The sequence below is a fragment of the Marmota marmota genome, unplaced genomic scaffold, assembly GCF_001458135.2.
Source record: "Marmota marmota marmota unplaced genomic scaffold, marMar, whole genome shotgun sequence".
NCBI lineage: Eukaryota > Metazoa > Chordata > Mammalia > Rodentia > Sciuridae > Marmota > Marmota marmota.
Window position 1 is genome coordinate 37,402,156 of NW_026000108.1, and position 23,097 is coordinate 37,425,252.

Below are 23,097 nucleotides of genomic sequence, written 5' to 3' on the forward strand. Positions count from 1 at the left end.
AAAACACATTTACCGAAAAAAAAAAAAAAAAAGCCTGCCACGCAAGTTGTGGCCTTGCCTTTCTGCAGAGCAGCTGAGGTTACACAGCTCAAAATTGCAACACATAGAATGTGTGGTGGGCTTGGATTGTGGCTCAGTGGTAGAGGGCTCACCTAGCACGGGCAGGACCCGGGTTCGATCCTCAGCACCACATAAAAATAGAGGAATTGTGTTGTGTCCGTCTACATCTATAAATAAATAAATAAATAAATAAATAAATATTAAAATTAAAAAAAAAGAATGTGTGGTTACAGTATGCACTGCCGTTTCTAAGGTCATGTTTCTCTTTGTGTCCGTAGGCCTATGTGAACCTCCTTTTCTGGTACCAGTTTTTTTGTGGGTTTTCAGGAACATCCATGACTGACTATTGGGTTTTGATCTTCTTCAACCTCCTCTTCACATCTGCTCCTCCGGTCATTTATGGTGTTTTGGAGAAGGATGTGTCTGCAGAGACTCTCATGCAATTGCCTGAACTTTATCAGAGTGGTCAGAAATCAGAGGTAGGTGCCAAGGCAAAAAGGCTTAGATGCACCCCATGGTCAAAGCCAGTGTATTTGTCAATCAACCCAGTCCAAATATTGCAGTCTACTCAGAACTATTTAAAATGTCTGATTTTTTAAAAGGATATCTACTCCAGGGCAGATACTAAATTACTCATCTCTGATATGAACATAGATAAATCAATTAAAGGCCTTGGTACTCATAAGAAGAAATCCCATGTTTGCAACCTCACAACTAATAATGCTAATACTATTTAGCATTTATTAGACCCTACTGTACCATTTATTCTGCTATTAAATATTCCAGGCCTTATTTATCTTAAAGAAAACCTTTTGAGATAGAACCCAGTATTGTTTCCATTTTTAAATAGGGAATCTGAACTTCAAAGAGGTTATTTTTCCAAAAATCAGACAGCTAATCCCTTGCTTCTATCATTCCCTCATTATCTCTTACATAGAGGACTGTAATTGCCTATTAAGAGGTAGGTGTCTGTCTAAAAAGTCTTTTCTTTCTAGTTCTTCTTTTATAAAATTAATATTAACCAACTTTAATATTGAATTTAAGAACATTTATACAATGTCAGGTACTATTCTAAATGCTTAACATGCATAAATTTAATTCTCAAAATATCCCTGCAAGGTAGGTGCTATTGTAATCTGTACTTTGCAGATGAGGAAAATCAAGTATAAGGAATTGCCTTTGGTAATCTGGTCAAGTCACAGAGCTAATGAGTGGCATAATTGAAGCCTGGTCTCTAAGCCCCTGCTGTCTACTTTTGTGTTAAGTGGCAGCAAGAACTCTGATGCTTCTGATGTGCTCTTTAGACCCTGAGTTTCCCACCCATGGTCAGAAATCCAAAGTGCTGTCACAAAAACATTGTTAGGATTTCAGGGACTGAGCTGAACCAGGAGCTTTAGACACCTGTAAGTGGACAAAGCCAAGTGGTCTACCTGGTCCAATGTTCCAGGGTTGAGAAGAGAACTCTGTTAGCCAGAGTTCTGACTAACATTTGTAAATGACCCCCCCCCAAAATCATACATATATACATATATAAAACATATATGTAAAATACATATATGTATAGATATTTATATAGTTATATTAAATATTTATATTATCTAAGTGTATATTATATATCTCAGATTAGCTTGATGGAAAAGGGAAATGGATTGGCTCATATAGCTGCAAAATCCAGGAGTAATGGTGATAGAACATTGTTATTCTTCAAGCAACTGTAAATTTCCTGGCTCTGACTCTTGGCCTAGCTTGTCACATGCATTTCCCTGTGTTTATCACTGTGCTTAGAAGGATCAGTTTCTTTTTGACCATGTCTGGGATAACCATCACTCCCCAGGACAGAGATGGACTCAATGGATTAAGACAAAGGGTTTGCTGTAGAAGTAGTGGACAGAACAAGTGACACATATCATAGGAAATCTGTGTGTTGGCTCCACTTGACATTGACATGGATCAGCATGTGTGAGATGTAATGGGTTCTATTTAACCGTATTTAGCCAGACCTCTCATTCTGGGTCTGTGGCATGTGACCAAGTTATTTAACTTGCCTGTGTTTCAGTTTATTTACTATATGGACATAATAGGAAGATTAAGGAAAAGAATACATGTAAAATTTCTAACCACATTCAGCTTTTCATATTTTTACTTTATTCCCCAGAATTAACAGAAACTTGAGGAAATGAGAAATTTGTAAAATGATGCATTTATTTTCATCAGTCTAACTTTATTTTTACTTGAACAGCCTTTCATGGAAGGGAAAATTACCCAGTATCTTTAGCTATCTGGAAGAGTTATCACAGGGAAGTCATATATTCAGGCTTCAGGAAGATCATCCAGCTCATTCATATCAAGAAACTATATGGCATTTCCCTAAAGAAGTCCAGTGTGACTTAAAGTTCAAGGCCAGGATAACAGGATTTTATGGTTGATATTGGGTGCACCTTAGGCCTAAGTTAAATTAAAGTCAATTGGGGAAAGAAGAGAGGCTTTCAAACTTTCTATAGCTAGTGTTTTAGAAGCCCATTTGTACAGACTGAAGATTGTAACTGGTTCTTACTCTTGGGAAAATTGAACTCATTGTTTCCTGCTGTTGGACCCTGTTATCATTTCTCTGTCCACATTATTCTACTGAGCTAGCCTATTTTATAAAACACGATATAATAGCAGACAGATTCACAGCATTTGGCTATCAACAACAGGTAATTTCATTGACTTTCCTTCCAGAATGTGTCCTCTCTTTGAACTCGGCCTCTAAGCAAATTCATCTTTATGTTTAGATCATTTCCTGTCTTTGGTGTCACAAAATGTACACTCCAGGGCTATAGAATCTCCTCAACCAGAAGAGTCTGGAAGTCTACAGTCAGAGGATCCCCTTCCAAGAAGCTATCACCTCTTCCCTATCTCTTATCACACTTTCCTTTTACTTCATGTTCAGATTTTCCATTTCTTTTTCCAGGAGATCCCATGAGTGAATCCCTCCAGTCTCGGATTTATCTTACCCTTGTCTCTTCTCTCTTTACTCCTGTTGTAAGTCCTCTTCTTCATGTGACCATGAGGAAGTTGTACTTTTTACCTTTTCAATCTCGGTTTTTTTGAACAGCCTCTCTTCCCCCAAAAGTGTGAAGTCACACTTTAACTTATCCCTAGATCTTTCTCTCTTGTCCAGTGGCATTTTGGTTGACTTCACATTGGTTATCCCTTTTTGTCCCTTTGTCTCTAACACATTCTCTTCCTCTATTGGACCGTGCTGCTTCTGGTCTAGGAGCAATGGACATGTGAAGAAAGACAGACAAAGTATCCCATCATTTCCCGTGAGGAAATAATAAGAGATACTGGGAAAACATAGAGTGGAAAATGAACCTCAGTGCTTTGATTTTCTAAAGGACAAAGAAGTATAGTTTTTTGAAGAATGGAAGAATGCATATGGGGAATTTGTATATATAAGGCTTTATTCTTCAAGAAGCAATAGACATTTCAAGGAGGTTTCAGATTCTGTTTGTACTGAAAGAAAACAAGGCTAAGGAAAACATATTAAGAAAAGAAGAACTAGTTCAGGAATATGACACACGTTTCCATTTTTTTCCATGGCACCTATCAATAACACACACCCAACACTTCCATGCTGGGTCTGAATGTACACAATCCATTTTCACACACATTAACTTACTAAGAATTGGCTCTTCTTTGAGGACCCATTTTCAATTATTTGACTAGTGTCTCTACTTGATCTTTCTCTCTTTTTACAAGCTTTGGGTAGGAAGCAGTTTAGTACATGAGCTATTATAGAATAGCTTATTATCCCAATAAATATTTGTTTAGTACCTACTCTGTACCAAACACTGTTTTGATTACTTGAAATAAGAGTCATAGTCCTACTCTACAAAATTTGCATTCAATAGAGATAACCAGAATTTCATTAAGTAAACAAATAAGATTATCTGTGATACTGATGAGCAATGGCTAAGGATGCCATGGTAGTAAGGGATGAGTGGGCATGATGTTTAGACTGGTGTGTTGTGCCTTTCTGGGGAGGTGGTATTTACAATAGGATATGGATAATGAGGAACCATCATGTGAGAAGAGCACAGAGAGAGAGAAGAGGACAGGAAGGAATGGATCTGGCATTAAAATCTGTGCTGTGGGATAATAATGTAAGAAGTGATCTTGGAGACCTATTGTGTGGACAGACCATGCAGGACCCTATAGGTCCTGAGAAGGAACTTAAGATTGTATTGTAAACACAGCAGGAAGGCACTGGACTGACTGAAAGGAGTCAGTTTAATTAGTTAGGGAGATAACATGAATTAATTTACATTTTAGAAAGCCAACTGTCTGTTATGGGACGACTGGATGAGGGTAGGAAAGAGAGTAAAGGAGGCATTTAGATTGCTTTCCAGGCTTGTAGGGGAGCTGATGGCAAACTGGGTGGAAGATATAGAGAAGTAGGTGGATTTGGAGAAGTTTTCAGAATAGTACTTTCTGATCAATAGGAAATGAAAAGTTAGGATTACTCACCCTGCTTCAGGTAGATTTAAAATCAATCCAAAAGGGATTGGGGATATAGCTCAGAGGTAGAGCACATACTTAGCATGCAGGAGACCCCAGGTTTGACCCCCAGCACCAAAAGGAAATTGATCCAGTGACAAAATTAGATTTTAAATGAATTCAGTGAGCTTCATAATATTCTCTTTAAGAACTTTTTTTTTAAATCACATTCGACCGCCCTCATTTTTCTGCTGCTGTTGACAAGTCCCCCCCCACCCCTGTTTTATGAGTGAAAGAATGAAGGAATAGAATTTTCTCTCAGAGAAGCAAAAACAAGCACTGGTTTGTGTTGTTTCTTGACTCTGTTTGACCCTTGCCCCTTGTCAGTTTTACTCCCTCCTTAACACACTGTGTCTTTTCCAGGCGTACTTACCCCTCACCTTCTGGATCACGTTGTTGGATGCATTTTATCAAAGCCTGGTCTGCTTCTTTGTGCCTTATTTTGTAAGTATTTGATTAATGAATCATTCTTCCTTGTACTCTGGCTCCAGGATTAGTCTGTAGAAGTGTAAATTGCTCATAAAATCAGGTTGATTGTTGATTGACTAAATTCTAACCACCTCCTAAATAGTATGTTAGGTTGTGGATTAAATGAAATACCTCGCTGAATTCTCTCGGTTCTCTTCTTCTTGTTGTTAGTTTTTGTGATAATAGGATGCTAGCAAGTGGTCTACCCCTGAGCTACATTCCCAACTTCTTGGTTCTTGTTAGCTTGAACTGCTTAATAATATGTATCAATGACGTGAATAAAATTGAAGGTCTGACCATCTAATTAGATTAGTCAAATATCAGAGAGGCAAAGTTAGAATATGAAAGTTTTTATTAGTGTTAGGCTAATTATACCAGTATGACATCCGGAGTGTTAATAAGTTCCCATAAGTAGTCTCTTCAAAACTAAAAGACCCAATTTTACAGATAAAGAAATATTACTAAGCACAGAAGCATAAAATTAATGTTAAAAAGTCAGCCTAACACCAAACACAAAGCAGCATAGATTAGCTGCCTATCTGCATACACCTCTTCCCAGAGGAAAACACTTACTCCATCATGGATGGTATTAACAAAGTACAATATTGGAAGTAAGAAAAATGGTGATCTCTAAGGTAGCAATTCTCATATTCGCTACTCAAATTAAATCACTTGAATTAGCCTAACTAGAATAGTCTGGCTATTCTGTGCTTCAAGAGGAACATAGACAAGGCCACCTGTAGTGTATTCAGAAGAGTGTGGTGAAGATAAGATTATTCATTTGAGGACTGGATGAAGTTGAGGACATACAGGTAGGACAGGGGGATATTTGCCTAGGAGAGGCATGGGCAGCCATAATAGCTGCTTCAAAGATGTATTAAGTGGAACGAATTTAATATTTGTCTGTACCTTGAAGAACTATAAATATGTGTAAGAGTTTCCAGGAAAATGAATTATGATTCAAATTACAAAGGAATCCCAACTGAAAAATTTAAAACTTAGATGACCTGTCTGAGAGGGAATCAGTCTCTCTTCTGGAAATGTTCATTTATCCTAAAAGACAGTTACTAGGAACATTGTAGAAAGGACTCAAGCCTGTGTTGAGCTGTAGTCGAGTGGTGTTGCTCACACCTTGGAGGTATTTTTTGTTCACCTGCTGCTGTCTTCTCCTGCAGACCTACCAGGGTTCAGACATTGACATCTTTACATTTGGAAACCCCCTAAACACAGCAGCTTTGTTCATCATTCTCCTCCATCTGGTCATCGAAAGCAAGAGTTTGGTGAGTGACTTTCCCGCTCCTGAGGTAACCTGAAGCTCTTTATGCTTAGGGATGTGTCTTCTATTAGCAGTGAACCTGCTAAACCCATCATGCTTAGAAGATTACATGCTCATGAGAAGAGAGTGATTCCACAGTAGAAGCTTGATTCACAGTTACTCTTGGTGTTCATAGAGTACCATAATGCCAAGGTTGAAATGTTGCTACTGGAAGTAGAAAACACCTGCCTGGTCCTCTTGGTAATATCAATGATGGATGGTTCCTGGAGGTGTGAGTCAAGCTGAGAAAATAATTATACTTCTATGGCCAACATTCTTCAAGATCAAGCTGACGTCTTTCAACTAAAATAAAAACAGATGTTGTGCCATAACCCTGATACATTGACTCTAGTAAGCAATGATTTTATGCCTTTATCATAATATTTTTAAAAAAAAGAAAACAACTATTTTTGCTCTTCCTTGTGTAAAACTCCTCAGTGGCTTCCTATTGCACCTGAAATATACTCTGAAAGCCCTGGAATAGCCTGTAAGGCCTCATGCAATGGTGTCCTTACTTCTGTCCCCAGCCTCATTTTCACTTATTTGAGGGCTGGAACCATATTATCTCTTTTTTCAACTTCTCAGCTTCCTTGAGCTTCTTATCATATCAGGGCCCTGGCACTTACTGTATATTTTAATGGAAATATTCTTAATTCCCCCTTGTATCCATAAATTTTACCCAATTTGAATGTTATTTTAGGTCACTTTAGGTCTCAGCAAAAATGCTATTTCCCTCTAGAGCTTTTCCCTAAACATCCATTCTCTAATTTTCAGACCTATAGTAATAATTTATAATTATTCATTTAATTTTGATTATCTGACTCATGTTTATTTTCTGCATTAGATTATAATTTTTTGTGAGGCAAGATTCATGCCTATTTTATTCACCACTATATACCAGTATCAGGGACAAAACTGGCACAGAATAGGTGTTCAGAAAATATTTGAATGGACAAATGAATGATGAATGAGGATTGGGGGTATATTCACCATCCTGGTAATGAATGGGTTTCAAACAGGGAATAGCTGAATGAGGTTATGGTTTAAAATACACAAGGTTATATTTATCAAATTACTTTTAGCAGTTTTTCCTAAGTACAGTTGAATATTTATTTGTGGCATCTCTTGCTTTGCTTATACATAATCATCTATAAGCAAATCTTACAAGTCCAAAATGCAATAAAGGTTAATATATGCAAATATCAGATGAGGTAAAGGGAATTCTAGAATTGAAATACTTGGAGTTATTTTAATATCTACTTCATTTTCAAGCAATTGCAGGGGAACTTTTAGCTACTGCCTAAGGTCATCTCACAGGCTCTGGCATTTGTAGTGTTTTTGAGAGACCAACACTTGACATGTATCAGCTGGGGTCCACTGATTATGAGCAACGACAAACTAATTAACCTGAGAAAATAAAACTTTCATTAAACCACTTAGATGGTTTTATGTTCATATAATATAAAGCAAGGCAAAGCAAAACCTGGAAAAGCCAGAGTGACTCTGGAGAGCCAGGGAATAGAAACCAATGGACATGCTTGTCAAGATGGCTCTGTGGTCTAAATTGGCTCCAGTCACTTCTGTTCTGCCCTTGCCTTACTGGGCTAGTCCCTGGTGATGGAATCCTGACTCCCTAGCTTCATTCGCAGGTTTTGGCTGGGGAGAAAGAAATAGGTTGCCAGGACCACACAATGCTGGGTGCCCTCTCCAAGAAGAGGAGTGAACGCTAAAAAAACAGCAACCTTCCTATGGAGAATGCATCATCAGAGAATTGTTTCTTATGCCAGAGCTCCTGGACTCCAAGGTCTTTTGTCATCAGTAGTCAGCAGTTCTGAGTGTGAAGCTCTTACTCCCTGTCTATGGCCACCCTCACCTCCTGATTTGTTTTTACCACTGTTCCTTGACATGAACTTCCTTCTGTCAATTAATTTAAATGTGTTAGCTCTATGAAGTCACTACCTCATTTGTCAAAAGCTCATCTTAAAAGAAAAAGTTGAGGAAATAGGGCTCAAATAGGGGGTAGGAAAGAAGGGAGGCATGGAAAGAGGGAGGGAATCAAGCTAAACATTTTAACTCTGGAGTGAACCACCAGTTCCTGAGCAGACTGTACATTTTACAGAAATGAGCAGTCACTATGACTCTTGTGATGATATCTACCATGGGGAAATACTTCACATGTTTAGGAGGAAAAAGAAGAAAATGTTGGACCTCGTTTGAAAATTATAGTCCTAGAAAATAAAAAAAAAGGTAGTGACAGAATCATTTCCTTGAAAAGCATGACATAGCCACCAATAGTATACCCTATGATTTTAGACATTTCTGCACACTGCATTAAATAACATTGAATACTATACAATATGAAGGTGATTGTCCATCCATACTTAGGATTATGTTTTTAAAAAAAGAAGTCTGTTTGATACTGTTATGTTTTATCATGGTTAGCTATTATCCCTTTGTAACAAAGGCCCCAGACTCAGCACCATAATAGATGATGCTGATAGTATATATTACATTTCAAGTAGTGAACTACCTTTCTGCCTAAATTAAGATACTTGATTAATTAGTGAGCCTGGTTTAAAGAAACATTGAGAAAAATAATATTGCAAGCTGCCGTGAATACAAAGATAACTAGATTGTAGTAGGACACAGATTTAGTTCTTGGTAATATAACATTGGCTGATGTTCCAGAAAGCCCCAGCGGCAATTGTCTCTCAAGGGTGGCTCTGAGGCTAAGGCTGCATCTCATAGCTGTACTACCTGGAATTGTTGCTAGAGGGAATTCATGGAAGGAAAGGAGACAACATGGAAAAATGTACATCAGCTCTAAATGCTTCTAACCTGAACACTTCATATATCCCTTCCTGTTCTCATTGCACTGGCCAAAGTAATTCCCACAGCCATGCTTAATGTCGTGGGAGAGGGGAGGTAGAATCCACTTGGATGCCTAGTGGTGGGCAACTGTAATGTCTACCACATGTGTAAATGACTGCAGTTTGCAGAACACTAGATTAAGGTATTACCTTAATGAAGTAAAGACCCACAAGTGACAATATGAAAAAAAAAACTAAAAGAAAAATCCAAATATCTTCAGGTGCATGGACTATAACAAATAAACTGTCAAGACGATTATCTTTGGCTCTTGATTTAGTTTTTACCAGTTTTAACAGTGATAGAAGCCACTTGTGAATAAGGATCTTCTTGTATCTCGTCAGTATTTTGTGTGTTGTTTGCTAAGGTCCGTTGAACCCTTTCTCCCAGTGCTTAAAGATGCCGTTTCTTTAGTGTAGTAGATTTTGAGGGCTATGGCACCTTGCATTTCCCCTGCCTTCTTTTCTTGCAGACTTGGATTCACCTGCTGGTGATCGTTGGTAGCATCTTGTCCTATTTTTTCTTTGCCTTGGCTTTTGGAGCCATGTGTGTAACTTGCAACCCACCATCCAACCCCTACTGGATTATGCAGGAGCACATGCTGGATCCGGTGTTCTACTTAGTTTGTATCCTCACAATCTGCGTTGCTCTTCTGCCCAGGTATTGTATTTGTTTTACCAGCAAGAAGACATGTGGACTCATGGGGTTGGAATCCTTGAAACAACTAGTAAGAATGGATGGTAGCCCACTCTGTTAAGTAGAGGGAAGTCATTCTGTGTGCTACTTAAAGTATTGGTTTCAAGTGTTTTGCTAGAGAACAAAAGTAGCTTAGGCAAACAACTGGGAGGTTTATTTTTCTCTTTTGGAAAATCTGATATGGTTGACAGTCCACAAAGACAGGGCAGCTTTACTTCATGAGCTTATCCAACAACCTAGATCCCATCCTCTACCTACCTTTCCTGCTGTTCTATCTCCCAAATCCTTGTCTTGGTTTGTTTTTGTTTTTTTTTGTTTTGTTTCCTGCTATAACAGAACACCACAGTATGGGTAACTTGTAAACCAAACTGTATTGGCTCACAGTTCTGGAGACTGTGAAGTACAACATCAAGGCACTGGCACGTTTGGGGACTCCAGTTCCAAGATGACACCTTGAATGCTATATCTTCCCATGGCAGAGGTGGAAGGGCGAATCCACTCATGAGGGTGGAGCCCTCAAGGCTTAATCATATCATAAAGGTCCCACCTCTTAATATTGCTACAATTGCAATTAAATTTCAAAATGAGTTTTGAAGGAGACATTCAACTCATTGCAGAATTGATCCATAATATTGAAGAGGATTTCTTATCAGCATATCCACATCTTTGCCACCCCTGCCCCCAAGAAGGGAAAAGTGAAAGGCTAGCAGCATTTTTCCATTTTCTTTTTTGGTGTTACCCAGTTGTTGTATGTTATTGCTCATATCCAAAATGTAAATCTATAGACTCTCAGGGGCTAAAATCCAGAGGTTCTAAAAGGAAAAAGGGGAGAATGTACTGAAGGGCAGGTAGCAGTCTCTCTTTTTATTTTTTATACCAAGATTGAACTCAGGGGTGCTAGTCCACTGGCTACTGAGCCACATTCCCAGCCCGTTATATATTTTATTTTGAGACAGAGTCTCACTAAGTTGCTCAGGGCCTTGCTGAGTTGCTGAGGCTGGCTTTGAACTTGCAATCCTCCTGCCTCTACCTCCTGAACCACTGGGATTACAGGCATACACCACTGCACCCTGGCATGGATAACATTTTTACTAGTTCTGTGGGGATTAGGTATGTGATTCATGGGTCCACTCAATCATTTCAATACATACAGAAAAAGATTAAAGGGCTTCTTACCTAATGGCATAAATCTCAATAACATACATCAAAGACTCACAAGAGTTTTAAGAATGTTTTATCTGTATACTCATGGCCAATTTGTTCTGCAAGAAACAAAGTTGTGATAAGTTTTTACAGTTGCCCTATAAAACTAATGCAAAAATGTAACATTTTTTTCAGTATTTATTGTATGCCAACACTTTGCCTGATTCTTCTTATTTAACTAAACCTATAATGTAGCAACTATGAATATCTCTACTTTCACAGACTTTATTTACCAAATGCTTATATGGCATTTAACTATTTTCTAATTGCTTCACAAATATTAATTCATTTTACTATTATTTTTAATCTCTATTTTATGATTCACTTAACATCCCCCCTATACCTCTAAAGCCACATAGACACCAGACTCTTTTACTTTTTCTAACTGGTTAGTATTTTTTTGTGGATACCATGATGACTTTGAGGTGAAAATAACTCTGTGATGTTCTTTGCAACCTAGGTTTACATACCGAGTTCTTCAGGGCTCCCTGTTTCCATCTCCAATTCTGAGAGCTAAGCACTTTGACAGACTAACTCCAGAGGAGAGGACAGAAGCTCTCAAGAAGTGGAGAAGGACCGGAAAGATGAAGGAAGTGACATCTAAGTATGCTGACCAATCAGCTGCCATATCAGGAAGAAGACCCACATCTGACCCTCCTGTTACCTTTTCAATGAAGTCAGCAACTTCTTGTGCTGTTGAGCAAGGAAACATATCTATATGTGAAACTGCTGTAGATAGAGGCTACACTGAAACTGAGGCCTCAGAGATGACTGGACTCTCAAAACATTAAGAATGCAGGGTACCCTCTTTGGAGCTACAAGTAGTTTTTCAGGTTTGGCAGAGAGATTTTAAAGAGGCACCTCTATGAAACAAGGAATATTTGTGTTTTTATATAAGGGATATCAGCATTTTACTAGGCTTAGAATTCAATAATGACATGATGACCATTATTGTATGTATATACATTTGTAAAAGAGAGATAAGATTTGCCCTAGATGGAGTTTAGGAAAGTCAAATACATAATTCAGAATCAAATGCTTTTATGAAACTTTTTGGATTTTGTAAAAGTATTTTAATTGCCTTAGAAATGCAGACATTATCATGGGGTTCATTTGTGACTTATTTATTTCACTGGGAAATCTCATATTCTTGGGAAATGCTTCAAATAAGCAGATACCAATCTGGAAAATTTTTTAATTAAGCAAAAAATTTTAGATATATTAGTTAAGACAAGGAGGAGTTTTTCCATATTGAAAAAAAAAACCTTTATTGTGATTTTTTTATAATTAATATTAATTATAGATTAATTCCCACAAACCTTTTAAGCAACCATGTACATAAAATACAGTAATAATCATACTGTTTAAAATATAGTTAGTGAATATTAATAGCTTTTTATTTCCTATGGGAAGATGCCTTTGGTCTTCTGACTATAGATGTTAGGCATACCTCTCTGCTCATCTCAGCGTTTTCCTTTTGTGGAGCCTTTACAGGAGGTGGGTAGGAGAGATGCTAGCATTCCACTGGGTACCTGGGGTGTGTTCCTCTTAGCTTTCAGTCAAGAGAAGAGCTCTCATGAGGTCTCCCTCTGTGTAGATGTTGTCAGTTGGATACAGAAGCCATAGGTCAGGCAAACAGAATCAGCTGAGCCTATTTAGCAATTTCTAAATTCTAAAAATGACAATAGCCTCATCAAAATGAGACAATTTCAAAACAATGTTCCAGAGACCATTTAAGGGTTCCTACTTTTTTACAATTTCCAACAACTCTTGTGGTTTTGTAGACTGTAAAACATGAGCTATTGATTTAGACTCATCCAGATTATTCTCCAGGAGTTTCCCTGAAGTTCTTAGAAAAACTTCTTTTTCAACACACTTGAGGATAGGAATGTCTATAGAAAAGTTTACTGCTATGACAAATCATTTATGTTGACTTTAGTTGGGACCAAGAGACTAGTTTAAACCAAGTCAGGCCAGGTGATGTTATTGTAAGATCATATATTCTTGTTGAAGTTCTTTTAAAATTCTATCTCTATGCATCTGAACATCATCCGTTAACAATCATCTAGAATTTCCTTCATGAAACGCCATGCTCATGTACAATGTCTACATCAAGTTCTTGTTAATGACTATAAAACTATTATTCTCAGGGCTTAATCTACCTACTGCCTACTATCCTGGTCCTATATTTTTTTGTAACCTTCTGTTATTATTGTTCGGTTGTTTTTTATGTAGACTGATTTCTAAAACTTGTAAAATTTCATATAGCTAATGAAAGTCGCTTTCTGCTTTCTTAAGATTTTTTTAAATAAACTATTTATACAACATCTACTGAAAAACTGTTGTCTCTCTTGTAAGTATACAGTAAATCCAACTGTAACTGGTATCAGAACTTAGAAGGAAAATCCCAGAATACACCTTTTTACCAGAAAATTGTTTGGGCCTTTTCTTATATTAAAAAACAAAAAACAAAACAAAACAAAAAACATATGAATAGAGAAAAATATTGAATACTCATGTTATGGAGCTACGATATTATACCTGAAATTCCAAAATTCCAAAGACTGAAAACTGAAAAAATTTTCATAAATTAAACATAGACTCAATGCTCTGAACAAATGTGAGGATATTTTGTATATTTAATATAATCATTCAAATATTTTATTTATAAAATTAGTGTATTTTATTACTGGGTGCTAAATTATATATATTTTTTTAATTTATAAAATTCTGAGTTTTGAAACACATCTGGCCCCTAAGATGAAAATATTTTGGGTCTACAGTAAGTTTTAAAGGGTTACATTTACAAGAAAATAACTCCTTTATATAGTTACCCACTGATGAGATCTTTGTGTTTTGGTATTTCACTATATTCTACCAAATTTGGAGGCAGGGGTGTCAAGCATTGTATCATTGTTCCTTGTAGCCCCCCCCCAAAAAAATTAATAATATTCATTTGGGGATTTAATTTTATTACAAAATATTTATAAAAAGAATTGGATCCGGTTCCTAAAATGTACTCTAGACATTAAAGATCTGTGTGCTCTTCCCAGGTCTGATGTTCTCAGTGGACACTCCATGAGTGATTTGAGACTACTAGCAACCTTCAATTTTAGACTAATAGGAATCACTGGGGTTTTCTAACAGGGCAGGTAGCTGTGAGAATGAAATAAAGAACAGGTACATTTTGGTTGATGGAAAACTGGGCCAACAATGTGCTGTTAAAGAGCTAAAAACAATTTCCTCGGACTTGCTATTTATGTTTCATAATCATCCAAAATAAAAACAAAAAAAGATAATACCATTTTATTTGTATTTATAATTATTTAAAATAAGTACAATATGTACATGTCACTGAACATAAGTTGAGCAAAGCTAAAAGTTGTTACATTAAGTAGGTACCTACAACCATAATAAAACTGACACGTTCTTAAACTTTCATATAATTGTGACCGCAAATCAATTGCTGGATTTCACCCTCTCTCTAGATTTATGACAAACTACAAAGCAGGAGATAAATGACATGAAAAAATAAATGTCAAAAGAACTTCTTGAATTTCAAATGTGTTTACATGTAGAAAAGAGTACAAAAGTACACATATAAAATCGTAGGTAGTCTCTATTAGGAATGCTGCGGCAGTCCAGGTGCTAGTGGAGGTTAGTCGCAAATCCTACTTGTTTGAAAAGGCATTTGGATGTTGCAAAATGGATGGCTAACTAATTAAATTAGGTATATGTGAAGATTTCTGTTTTGAAGCTTTTTAGTGAAGAAAAATACTGTAAACCTCTAATGGCTTTGAAAATTCATTTGCGTAATGTGGCCTAGTGCTTAAAAGCGTCCTTCAATTTTTGTTTAATTATTAATGAGAAGAAATGGCAACACCAGATGTTAGACATCATTGGGGGAAATTACAAAATGTTTTATTGCATGCAACATTTTACTGTGCTTTGAAATATATTTCTTTGAATTTATTGGTATGGATGAATACAGGAAAACTAAATTTTCATGTTTAATTTAGGGTGGGGTACAATTTAATTTTCTATTTAAAACATTGCATCTGTATAATGTACTGCAGGTTCTCCTTTCATAAAATTTAATCTCCACTTTATTTCACATCAGCAAAACAAATATTTCCCATGAATATTGACCTATTTGTTGAAATTTCAATTAGCCAACTGATGTGCACTGGGAAAGCCCTAGCAATGGGGAAAGTTTTATGAAGACTTTTCTATAAAATTATAAACTTGATTTAAATCCAGGATAGGCAAAACTATAATGTCAAGTGTTAATCTTGCTGTCTTGGGAACTTTGCATTCAGTGTCTTACAATGTCAGCTATTGGTCTTTTAACTCTATCTTTCATAAGCTCTAAGAATTAAGCAAACTTTGGAAGAGTAATAGTAAATAATTTAAACATGTAAATGATCTTGACTTTTAATAAATCAAAAGCCAGTCTCCAATGTTAATATTAAAATTTGCCTCTAAGCTACTGTGCTTGAGAAACAGAAACTGAAGGAGAATAGTTAGCCTGGATCTAAATGTCCATTTTGTAATAGACTAAAACAGAACTTTCTGTAACCTGTTACCCTAAGGCCTGCATTATTTTAAATCTGTACAGAGTTGTTAATTTCATCCTTCAGTCAAGACTAGGCCTGGTTAAAAAAAACAAAACCTGTTCTGCTTTATTTGTTTTCTTAAAACGTGTCATGGAATTCGAAAATAGAGAATGATAAAATTGAAAAAAAAAAGGTGAACAAAATTGGTCTTAAAACAAACATGAAAATCTGCAGTGCATGGTGAGCATCCCTGTCCATGGAAAATATATCTGTACAGCTCTCTGAAAGAAGCTCTTCACAGTCAAGAAGGCCATTCTCTTTCAATGTTGCTGGCAAAAGTTTCTGATCATCCTTGGAATTACTTTAGGAGGAAGGTATGGATATATATTTGTTTTTCAATCCATTCAACAAAGTATGAAACATTGCTATACACACCAGGCCCCAGGACTTTGGAAAAGCAGACAGAGCCCCATGAAGTTAAACCAAATAAAGTCCACCGTCCTCCAGATTGCTCACAAACAAGAGGCCCACCACTGTCACCCTGTAATGAAAAGAAAAGGAATTTAGTTACTGGGATTCCAGAATCCCAATAGCATCTATGTCTTCATAAGGGTATAATAAAGCCAAATCTGCCCAGCTTAACCAACTCCTTGGAAATTTTTAACAAAGCTCTCATTGTCAGTCTGTGGAAGGAGCATAGTTTCCGCTGTGTGAATGCAACTTTAAAATGATTAATTCTGATCTTTAAGAGAATGGGATTAGCTTGGGAAAAGAATGCATTTTTGCCCTGAACTCAGAAGACATTTTTTAGTCATTTACTGACTTACCAAAATATGTCATAAATTATACATAAAATATGTATAATTTTATGTATCAGAACTGATGATCTCTTAACTCATTTTGTAAGACTGACTTATCATCTAACTATAAAAAGTACCCCAAATGGAAAAGATTTATTTTCCTTTACACTATAGGTACTACAAAAACATTCTAAAATATTTGCATTGTCATAATTCTTGCTATGTGAAAGAACACATTAAAGCATTACACATTTGGGGGTCCCTTAATTGTACTTCCTAATAGTCCTTAAGACTTTAAGGATTATTTACAGTGACATACCTCATTTATTTATACCCTGTATTTTATTCCATATGCATAGAGGTTTCATCCTTTCTATTTAAATTTAGGTATACCAAATAAGTTTTATTCAGTTATTTTCCCCAAATATAGTTAGCCTCAAAACACCATAGCATTACAGATATTAATATTGCTGCGTCTGAAAAGATCATAGTTGGTAAGAGAGCGGTATCCTGCACTGCCTCAAAAGAGAGAAGTAGATGCATTAAAAAAAATAAAGAAGAAAGTAAATTTATTGTGGAATGTTTGAAATACTACTTTCCCTGTGAGATTTTCCAACTTCAAATGTGTCTGTGGGCTTCCTTCCTTGTAGAATCAGAGAATAATAGAGAAAAACATGTTTATCAATGCTCTTCTAAATACTTTTCATGTATTAACTCATTTTATCTTCACCAAATAACTAAGAATTGATACTTATTACTATGACGTCCATTTCAGAGATAATGCAACTAATGCACAGGTTAAACAACTTGTTCACTGACAGAGCCATGATTTGAACCCAGACAATCTGGCAACAGGGCCCCCTACCTCATGACTACCAGGTTATGCTGCTTCTTGAAAATACTACTGAATACTATTGCTATAAAATGGAAGTGAATTTTCTATTATGCTGTATGCTTTAGTGGAAGTGGTGACCTTTGCATTCATAACTTTTTGATGCCCTAAGTCTAAATAATAAGCATAGACCCTAAGAAGCTAAATAAAATTTTTTTTCTGCCTGAAACACTAATTGGAAAAATTTTTTAAAAAGGCAAAATTTCCTGGAAACATTTATTTTTCATCCCATCAATAAATGGGATGAATTCAAACTAAAAATCTTCTTATCAGCAAAAGAAACAATCAGTGAGGTGAATAGAGAGCCTATAGAATAGAAGCAAATTTTTACCACACACACATCAGATAGAGCACTAATCTCTAGTGTACATAAAGAACTCAAAAACCTTAACACCAAAAACACAAATAACCCAATCAATAAATGGGCTGAGGAACTGAACAGACACTTCTCAGAAGATGATATGCAAATACATGAAAAAAATGTTCAACATCTCTAGTAATTAGAGAAATGCAAATAAAACTTCTCTAAGATTTCATCTCACTCCAGTCAGAGTGGGAGCTATTAAGAATACAAATAACAATAAGGGTTGGCAAGAATGTGAGGAAAAGGACACACTCTTACATTGCTGGTAGGACTGCAAATTGGTGCAAGCAATATGGAGATTCCTTGGAAGACTAGGAATGGAACCACCATTTGACTCAGCTATCCCTCTCCTGGGTCTATACCCACAGGACTGAAAAACAACATACTACAGGGACACAGCTACATCTATGTTTATAGAAGCATAATTCACAATAGTTAAATTGTGGAACCAACCTAGATACCCTTCAGCAAATGAATGGATAAAGAAAATATGGTATATATACACAATGGAATATTACTCATCATTAAAAAAGAATAAAATCATGACATTTGCAGGTAAATGGATGGAGTTGGAGAATATTATGCTAAGTGAAGTAAACCAATCCAAAAAAAAACCAAATGTTTTCTCTGATATGAGGATGCTGACCCATAATAGGGATGGGGAGGCGGGCATGAGAGGAACAGAGGAACCTTAGATAGGGTGAAGGGGACAGAGGGGAAGAGAGGGAGGAGGGGCATAGGAAAGATGGTGGAATGAGATGGACATCATTACCCCAATTACATGTATGAAGACATAAATTATGTGACTGTACTTTGTGTACAACCAGAGACATGAAAAATTGTGCTCTATATGTGCATGATGTAAAATGCATTCTGCTGTCATATATAACAAATAAGAATAAATAAATAAACTTTTTTTTTTTAAAAAAAAGGGAAAATTTCCTAGGAACATTTAGTTTTCAGTGCTGTTAAAGGAACTCAGGGCCTCGTGTGTGTTTGGTGAGTGCTTTACCACTGAATTGCATATCTAGTGCTCCTGGATACATTTTTATTAGACATATTTTCCCCAATTTTTTTACCTTCCCTTATATAAAGCAAATGCTAAGATGCTCAATTATTTATATTGAGCTCTTATTGTGCCAGATAATAATTACAATGGGACACATTTTGACATCAGTACCTCTTCATTTCCAGATCAGAAAATCAGCCTAATAATTACTTAGCAGCTACTCTGCAAGATTGTGGGCTAGGCTCCACATAGATAAAGGCATGATTTTTGTTCTAAAGTAGTCAAACATTTGCATGCATAGCAAGAATAACTTTACAGGAAAGCAAAATCTAAGGGATGTGAAGAGGACTTCAGAGGAAGGTGTAATTACTTTTCCAGGTGGAAATGAACAAAATTGCCTTCCTGAGATGGGGGTTTGAGTGAGGTTTACTGAGTCAAGCAGGTGTTCCATTAGGTGGGAAACAGGGCGAAGAGCCATCGATTCAAACTGAAAGGGAGAAAACTGCTAAAGACAGCACTGGTCTAGTCTGCCTTCTGGATCCTCTGCTCTCATAAGATTGGGCTTTCGGCCAAAGTTGATGCTTGGCTTCAGTATTGATCAACATGATTAATAGACCTTCACAAAGGGGCCCATGCTGTTCAATGGGCCCTTGATGATGAGATTAAGGAAGATAATGTATGTCCTCTGATAGAGAGTTGGGTGAGCAAATTTGCTTCACTTCTGATAAAAAGTAATTCAGAACATACAGAATGCATTCAGGAGACTCACAGCCAAATTCCTACTACTAAAAAATTGGAAGACCTGGTTTGTATTAGTCGTCCTATCAATGTACCTGTGACTGGAAGTGTGTTTGGGCCTTTAATTCCCTTTCAAAGAATCACATCTCTTTACCAGGAAATGACCTTGAACATGTGCTAAGAAGTGCTACTTTGTGGTAATCCTCCAAACCACACTGGGGAAACGAGAAGTGTAGTCACGTTAATCATTGCTACTATGGTAGTACAGTGGCCGCCGAGCACTTGTGTGCTGAAGCTAGACTGTCTGGGTTTCATAGCCTCACAGTATCATGCTGGGTGATCTGGGGCAAGTTACTTAATCTTTCTGCTCTCTTGTTTCCTTGATGTGTTTAGAAAAAATAATGATATGCCACATGGGATGATTATGGGAATTAAATGAGTTATTAGTATTTTGAAGAGATCCTAGAACACAGTAAGCACTAAAGTGATAGATGAACATAATTACTATTAATTGAAAGTCTTTCACTAACAACTCAATTTATCCTCAAAACACTTCACTTTATTCATGAGAAAACTATATACAGAGGTTAGATGTCCCCAGATTACATTGTTCTTAACTGACAGAGGTGGAATTCAACACAGATCTTTCAGGTGCAAAGCCTATGCCCCAAGACCCATATCATGCTACCTCTTAAAATACTTTTATTTTTTGCACTAGAAAAGCAGCTCAGTGGTAGAACATTTGCCTACCATGCATGAGGCCCATGGTTTGAGCCCAGCGTCATAAAAATAAAAAGTTTTTTAACGATTTTCATTTTTATTTTTTGTCTTAGGAAATTACACCTGGACCTCTTGTACAGAATAAAAGAATTTTTCTACTATGGCCCACCTCAATTGGATGGCTCATAGTCATGTGGCAGAAAAAAGGGTGGCCTCAGTGAAACTCCAAAGAGCACCATCTCTCCCTGTGTCCCATGACTATTATCTAAGGAAATCACCACTGGGCTATTTCCAATCATCTGATTTTTTCCATCCTAACTTGGACCCATTAAAAATGTCATTCAATTATATTGGGCTAGTGATAATAGTGTTGTTATATCTCTTCTTCCATATTAAAATGTGGGAGGTAATGTGATCTACCAAAAAGCAGAGAAATAACAAGCGTTTTGTAGCAGTGTAGTAGACTATGTTCTCCACTCTGTTACAAGCTTCGAGCACTTGCAATTTTCCTCCTTCTCTTGGAGCAAGTCCAGTCAATGAATGTTTAAATAAAAAATGAAAATGATTCCCTGCACTGCTAGGCTGGTGTGCTCCACAACCTGCTGTGGCCAGGAATATGGGTGTCTAAAGATCATGTCAGTGTCATTTGAGAACAAGCTGGTAATCAAATGGGAGCCACTAGAACCCAGAAAATGCCACTGTCACTACTCCTAAGACAAAGGCAGTCCTGTTACACACTCTAGAAGGTAAGGTGTTGATGTTTACCCAAAGGCCATCATCCTAATGGCTGGCAATGTCCTCTGGTGCCCTCCTGCTCCCTGAGATAGTCAGGTTGAAGCTCTGGTTACTATTTGCCCCTCTTCTATTGTTTGACCACTAAACACATCTGATGAGATGGACTGAAATTATTGTTTCCCCCCTGCTGCTGACCAAAGGTGTTATTCCCTATTTAGTAGTTGACAGAATTGAAGGCAACCTGAACAAAGGGGCTAGAGGTAGTTAGGGGCATGACTTGGGTACTGGATGGAGGAGGAGACACACTACGAATAATTAACACCTGGCAAAAATTATTTTAAAAATGTTCCCAAAGGATCATAAATGAATAATAATGAGTTTATGCAGGTTCACTGAAGTTATTGTTGAACTGAATCTCCTGGGCAGCCAGAAAGCAATTTACCATGCATGAGTCCACCGTGCCAGACTCATAGCCAGCACATATCATCCGGTTGGTGATGGTCTTCATGTCAAAGTAGGACTGGCACTGTTCCAGAGAAATAATACGGACCTCTCCTTCTTGCAGCTTAAAAGGCACTGGATTTAAAAAAAAGAAGAAGAAGAAATAAAGATATTTAAGATTTGGTAAAATGACTCAAAAGTGAGCTAGCTAAATATGAAATATCATATGAACAATGTCATATCAAAAGGACCATATTATTTACTTGAAATGTCATTTCAAAGACAAACCTTATTCAAAATCAGAATTTTCTAATTAGAATATCCATAGCAATCAAAGAGGGTTGGGGGTGTATCTCAGTGGTAGAGTGTCCCCAGGTTCAATCCCAAGTATAGCAAAAGTAAATATTCATGGCAGGCGTCTGATGAAATCTTTTCGTTTTGAAAATGAGGAAATTGAGGCACCGACTAGTTAAATAACTGGCTTGTACTTTTCCCTTCTTGTTCTATACTGTGACAAACAGCAGCTACTCCAATGAAAAGGGGCAAAAGCTGGCAAAGGTAGGAGGCTGCCAGCTCAGCTTCTGTGAAGCAATCAGCCCTGCTCTGCAGCAGTGGCAAAAGCCTGTTAAATCAAACAGAGGAAGGATTGCCCTATTCTTGGTGAAAAGAAAACATCTCACCATGTGCTTCACTGGCCATTATTTGGATGTGAGAACATTTAATCCCAGGGGATATGACAGAGAGATGTCCAAAGGACAAAGCATCCCTTGGTGTTAACAGAGAGAATATATGAATTTCATCATGCTTGAAAGTTCTCGCAGAATAATAGTGGATTCCTTGACGCAAAACAGCATGAATCTTTTGCCATTTGACCATTCTACAAAATCAGACACATTTGAGTTTAAACAGTGATGGGAAAGTAGCATGTATGTACAGGGTGCATTCTTGGAAGAAATAATCATTCTTGGAAAAAATATTATCAGGAAAATAGAGGATGTGTCCTGAGTTGTCAAAAGAACAATAAGAATAAGAACAATAGGTAACACTATTGGGTACTAATGGTAGTCCCAGAGCATACCCTCACTTCTGGACCTTATCCCTTTTTAATTTTTACAAATATCCTGTGCGTTAGATAGTGTTATTATTTTTTTTCATCTTGTAATAAACTAGAAAGCAGTGCAGTAAGAGTCAATAAGTACTATCTAAATGAGTTCACTCTTGCTCCTCATGCTATATTGCCTATTTGTGAGCAATGCTACACTATTGATATAAGTTTGATATGGATATTGTTGGAAGAATAAAACCAAAGGCAATATAAAGCATATTCTACCCTTGTACTATGTTTCAGGACTAATCAGAACTTTAAAAAACCAAGATGGGAAAGAATGATGATATTATATGTCTAACGTTGCCTTTAAAATTCTTATATGTGAGCTTTTTCTGAAAAAAAATCATTGACTTTTGTCTATTGCTTTTCCTTTCCATCATTTGATATAGATTTCCATCACTTCATATAGAAATAAACTCAACTTAGCTCAAAATGAATTTGATTAAATTTCAAGAAAAAAAAAGTGTCTTTAAATTGACATTTCCTAAGGTTACTAACAAGATGCAAATGTTCATTCATTCCCAAGAACCATGAAGTAGTTAGAACAGCCAGCACTTAAAGTCAAATAGAAAGTCTCATTGA

General features: G+C 36.7%; 2 protein-coding genes across 5 annotated transcripts in view; one reads left to right on the top strand and one right to left on the bottom strand.

The window, feature by feature from the left end:
• Atp10d (ATPase phospholipid transporting 10D (putative)) overlaps nt 1–13,479 on the top strand; it is a 108,619-nt gene extending 95,140 nt beyond the window's left edge. For 2 of the 3 annotated variants that reach the window (XM_048784431.1, XM_015482080.2), the window contains 5 exons: nt 339–539; nt 4,966–5,046; nt 6,246–6,350; nt 9,726–9,913; nt 11,613–13,479. In XM_048784431.1, coding sequence (XP_048640388.1) covers nt 339–539; nt 4,966–5,046; nt 6,246–6,350; nt 9,726–9,913; nt 11,613–11,943 — 906 coding nt within the window. In that variant the 3' untranslated portion in view covers nt 11,944–13,479. The remainder of the gene's footprint in view (nt 1–338; nt 540–4,965; nt 5,047–6,245; nt 6,351–9,725; nt 9,914–11,612) is intronic. The other variant, XM_048784432.1, reaches the window with a different exon arrangement.
• Nucleotides 13,480–14,443: 964 nt separating this feature from the next.
• Corin (corin, serine peptidase) overlaps nt 14,444–23,097 on the bottom strand; it is a 256,203-nt gene continuing 247,549 nt past the window's right edge. For both annotated transcript variants that reach the window (XM_048784434.1, XM_048784433.1), the window contains exons 21-22: nt 21,409–21,542; nt 14,444–16,249 (exon numbers count right to left, since the gene is read on the bottom strand). In XM_048784434.1, the coding sequence (XP_048640391.1) occupies nt 16,067–16,249; nt 21,409–21,542 (317 nt within the window). In that variant the 3' untranslated portion in view covers nt 14,444–16,066. The remainder of the gene's footprint in view (nt 16,250–21,408; nt 21,543–23,097) is intronic.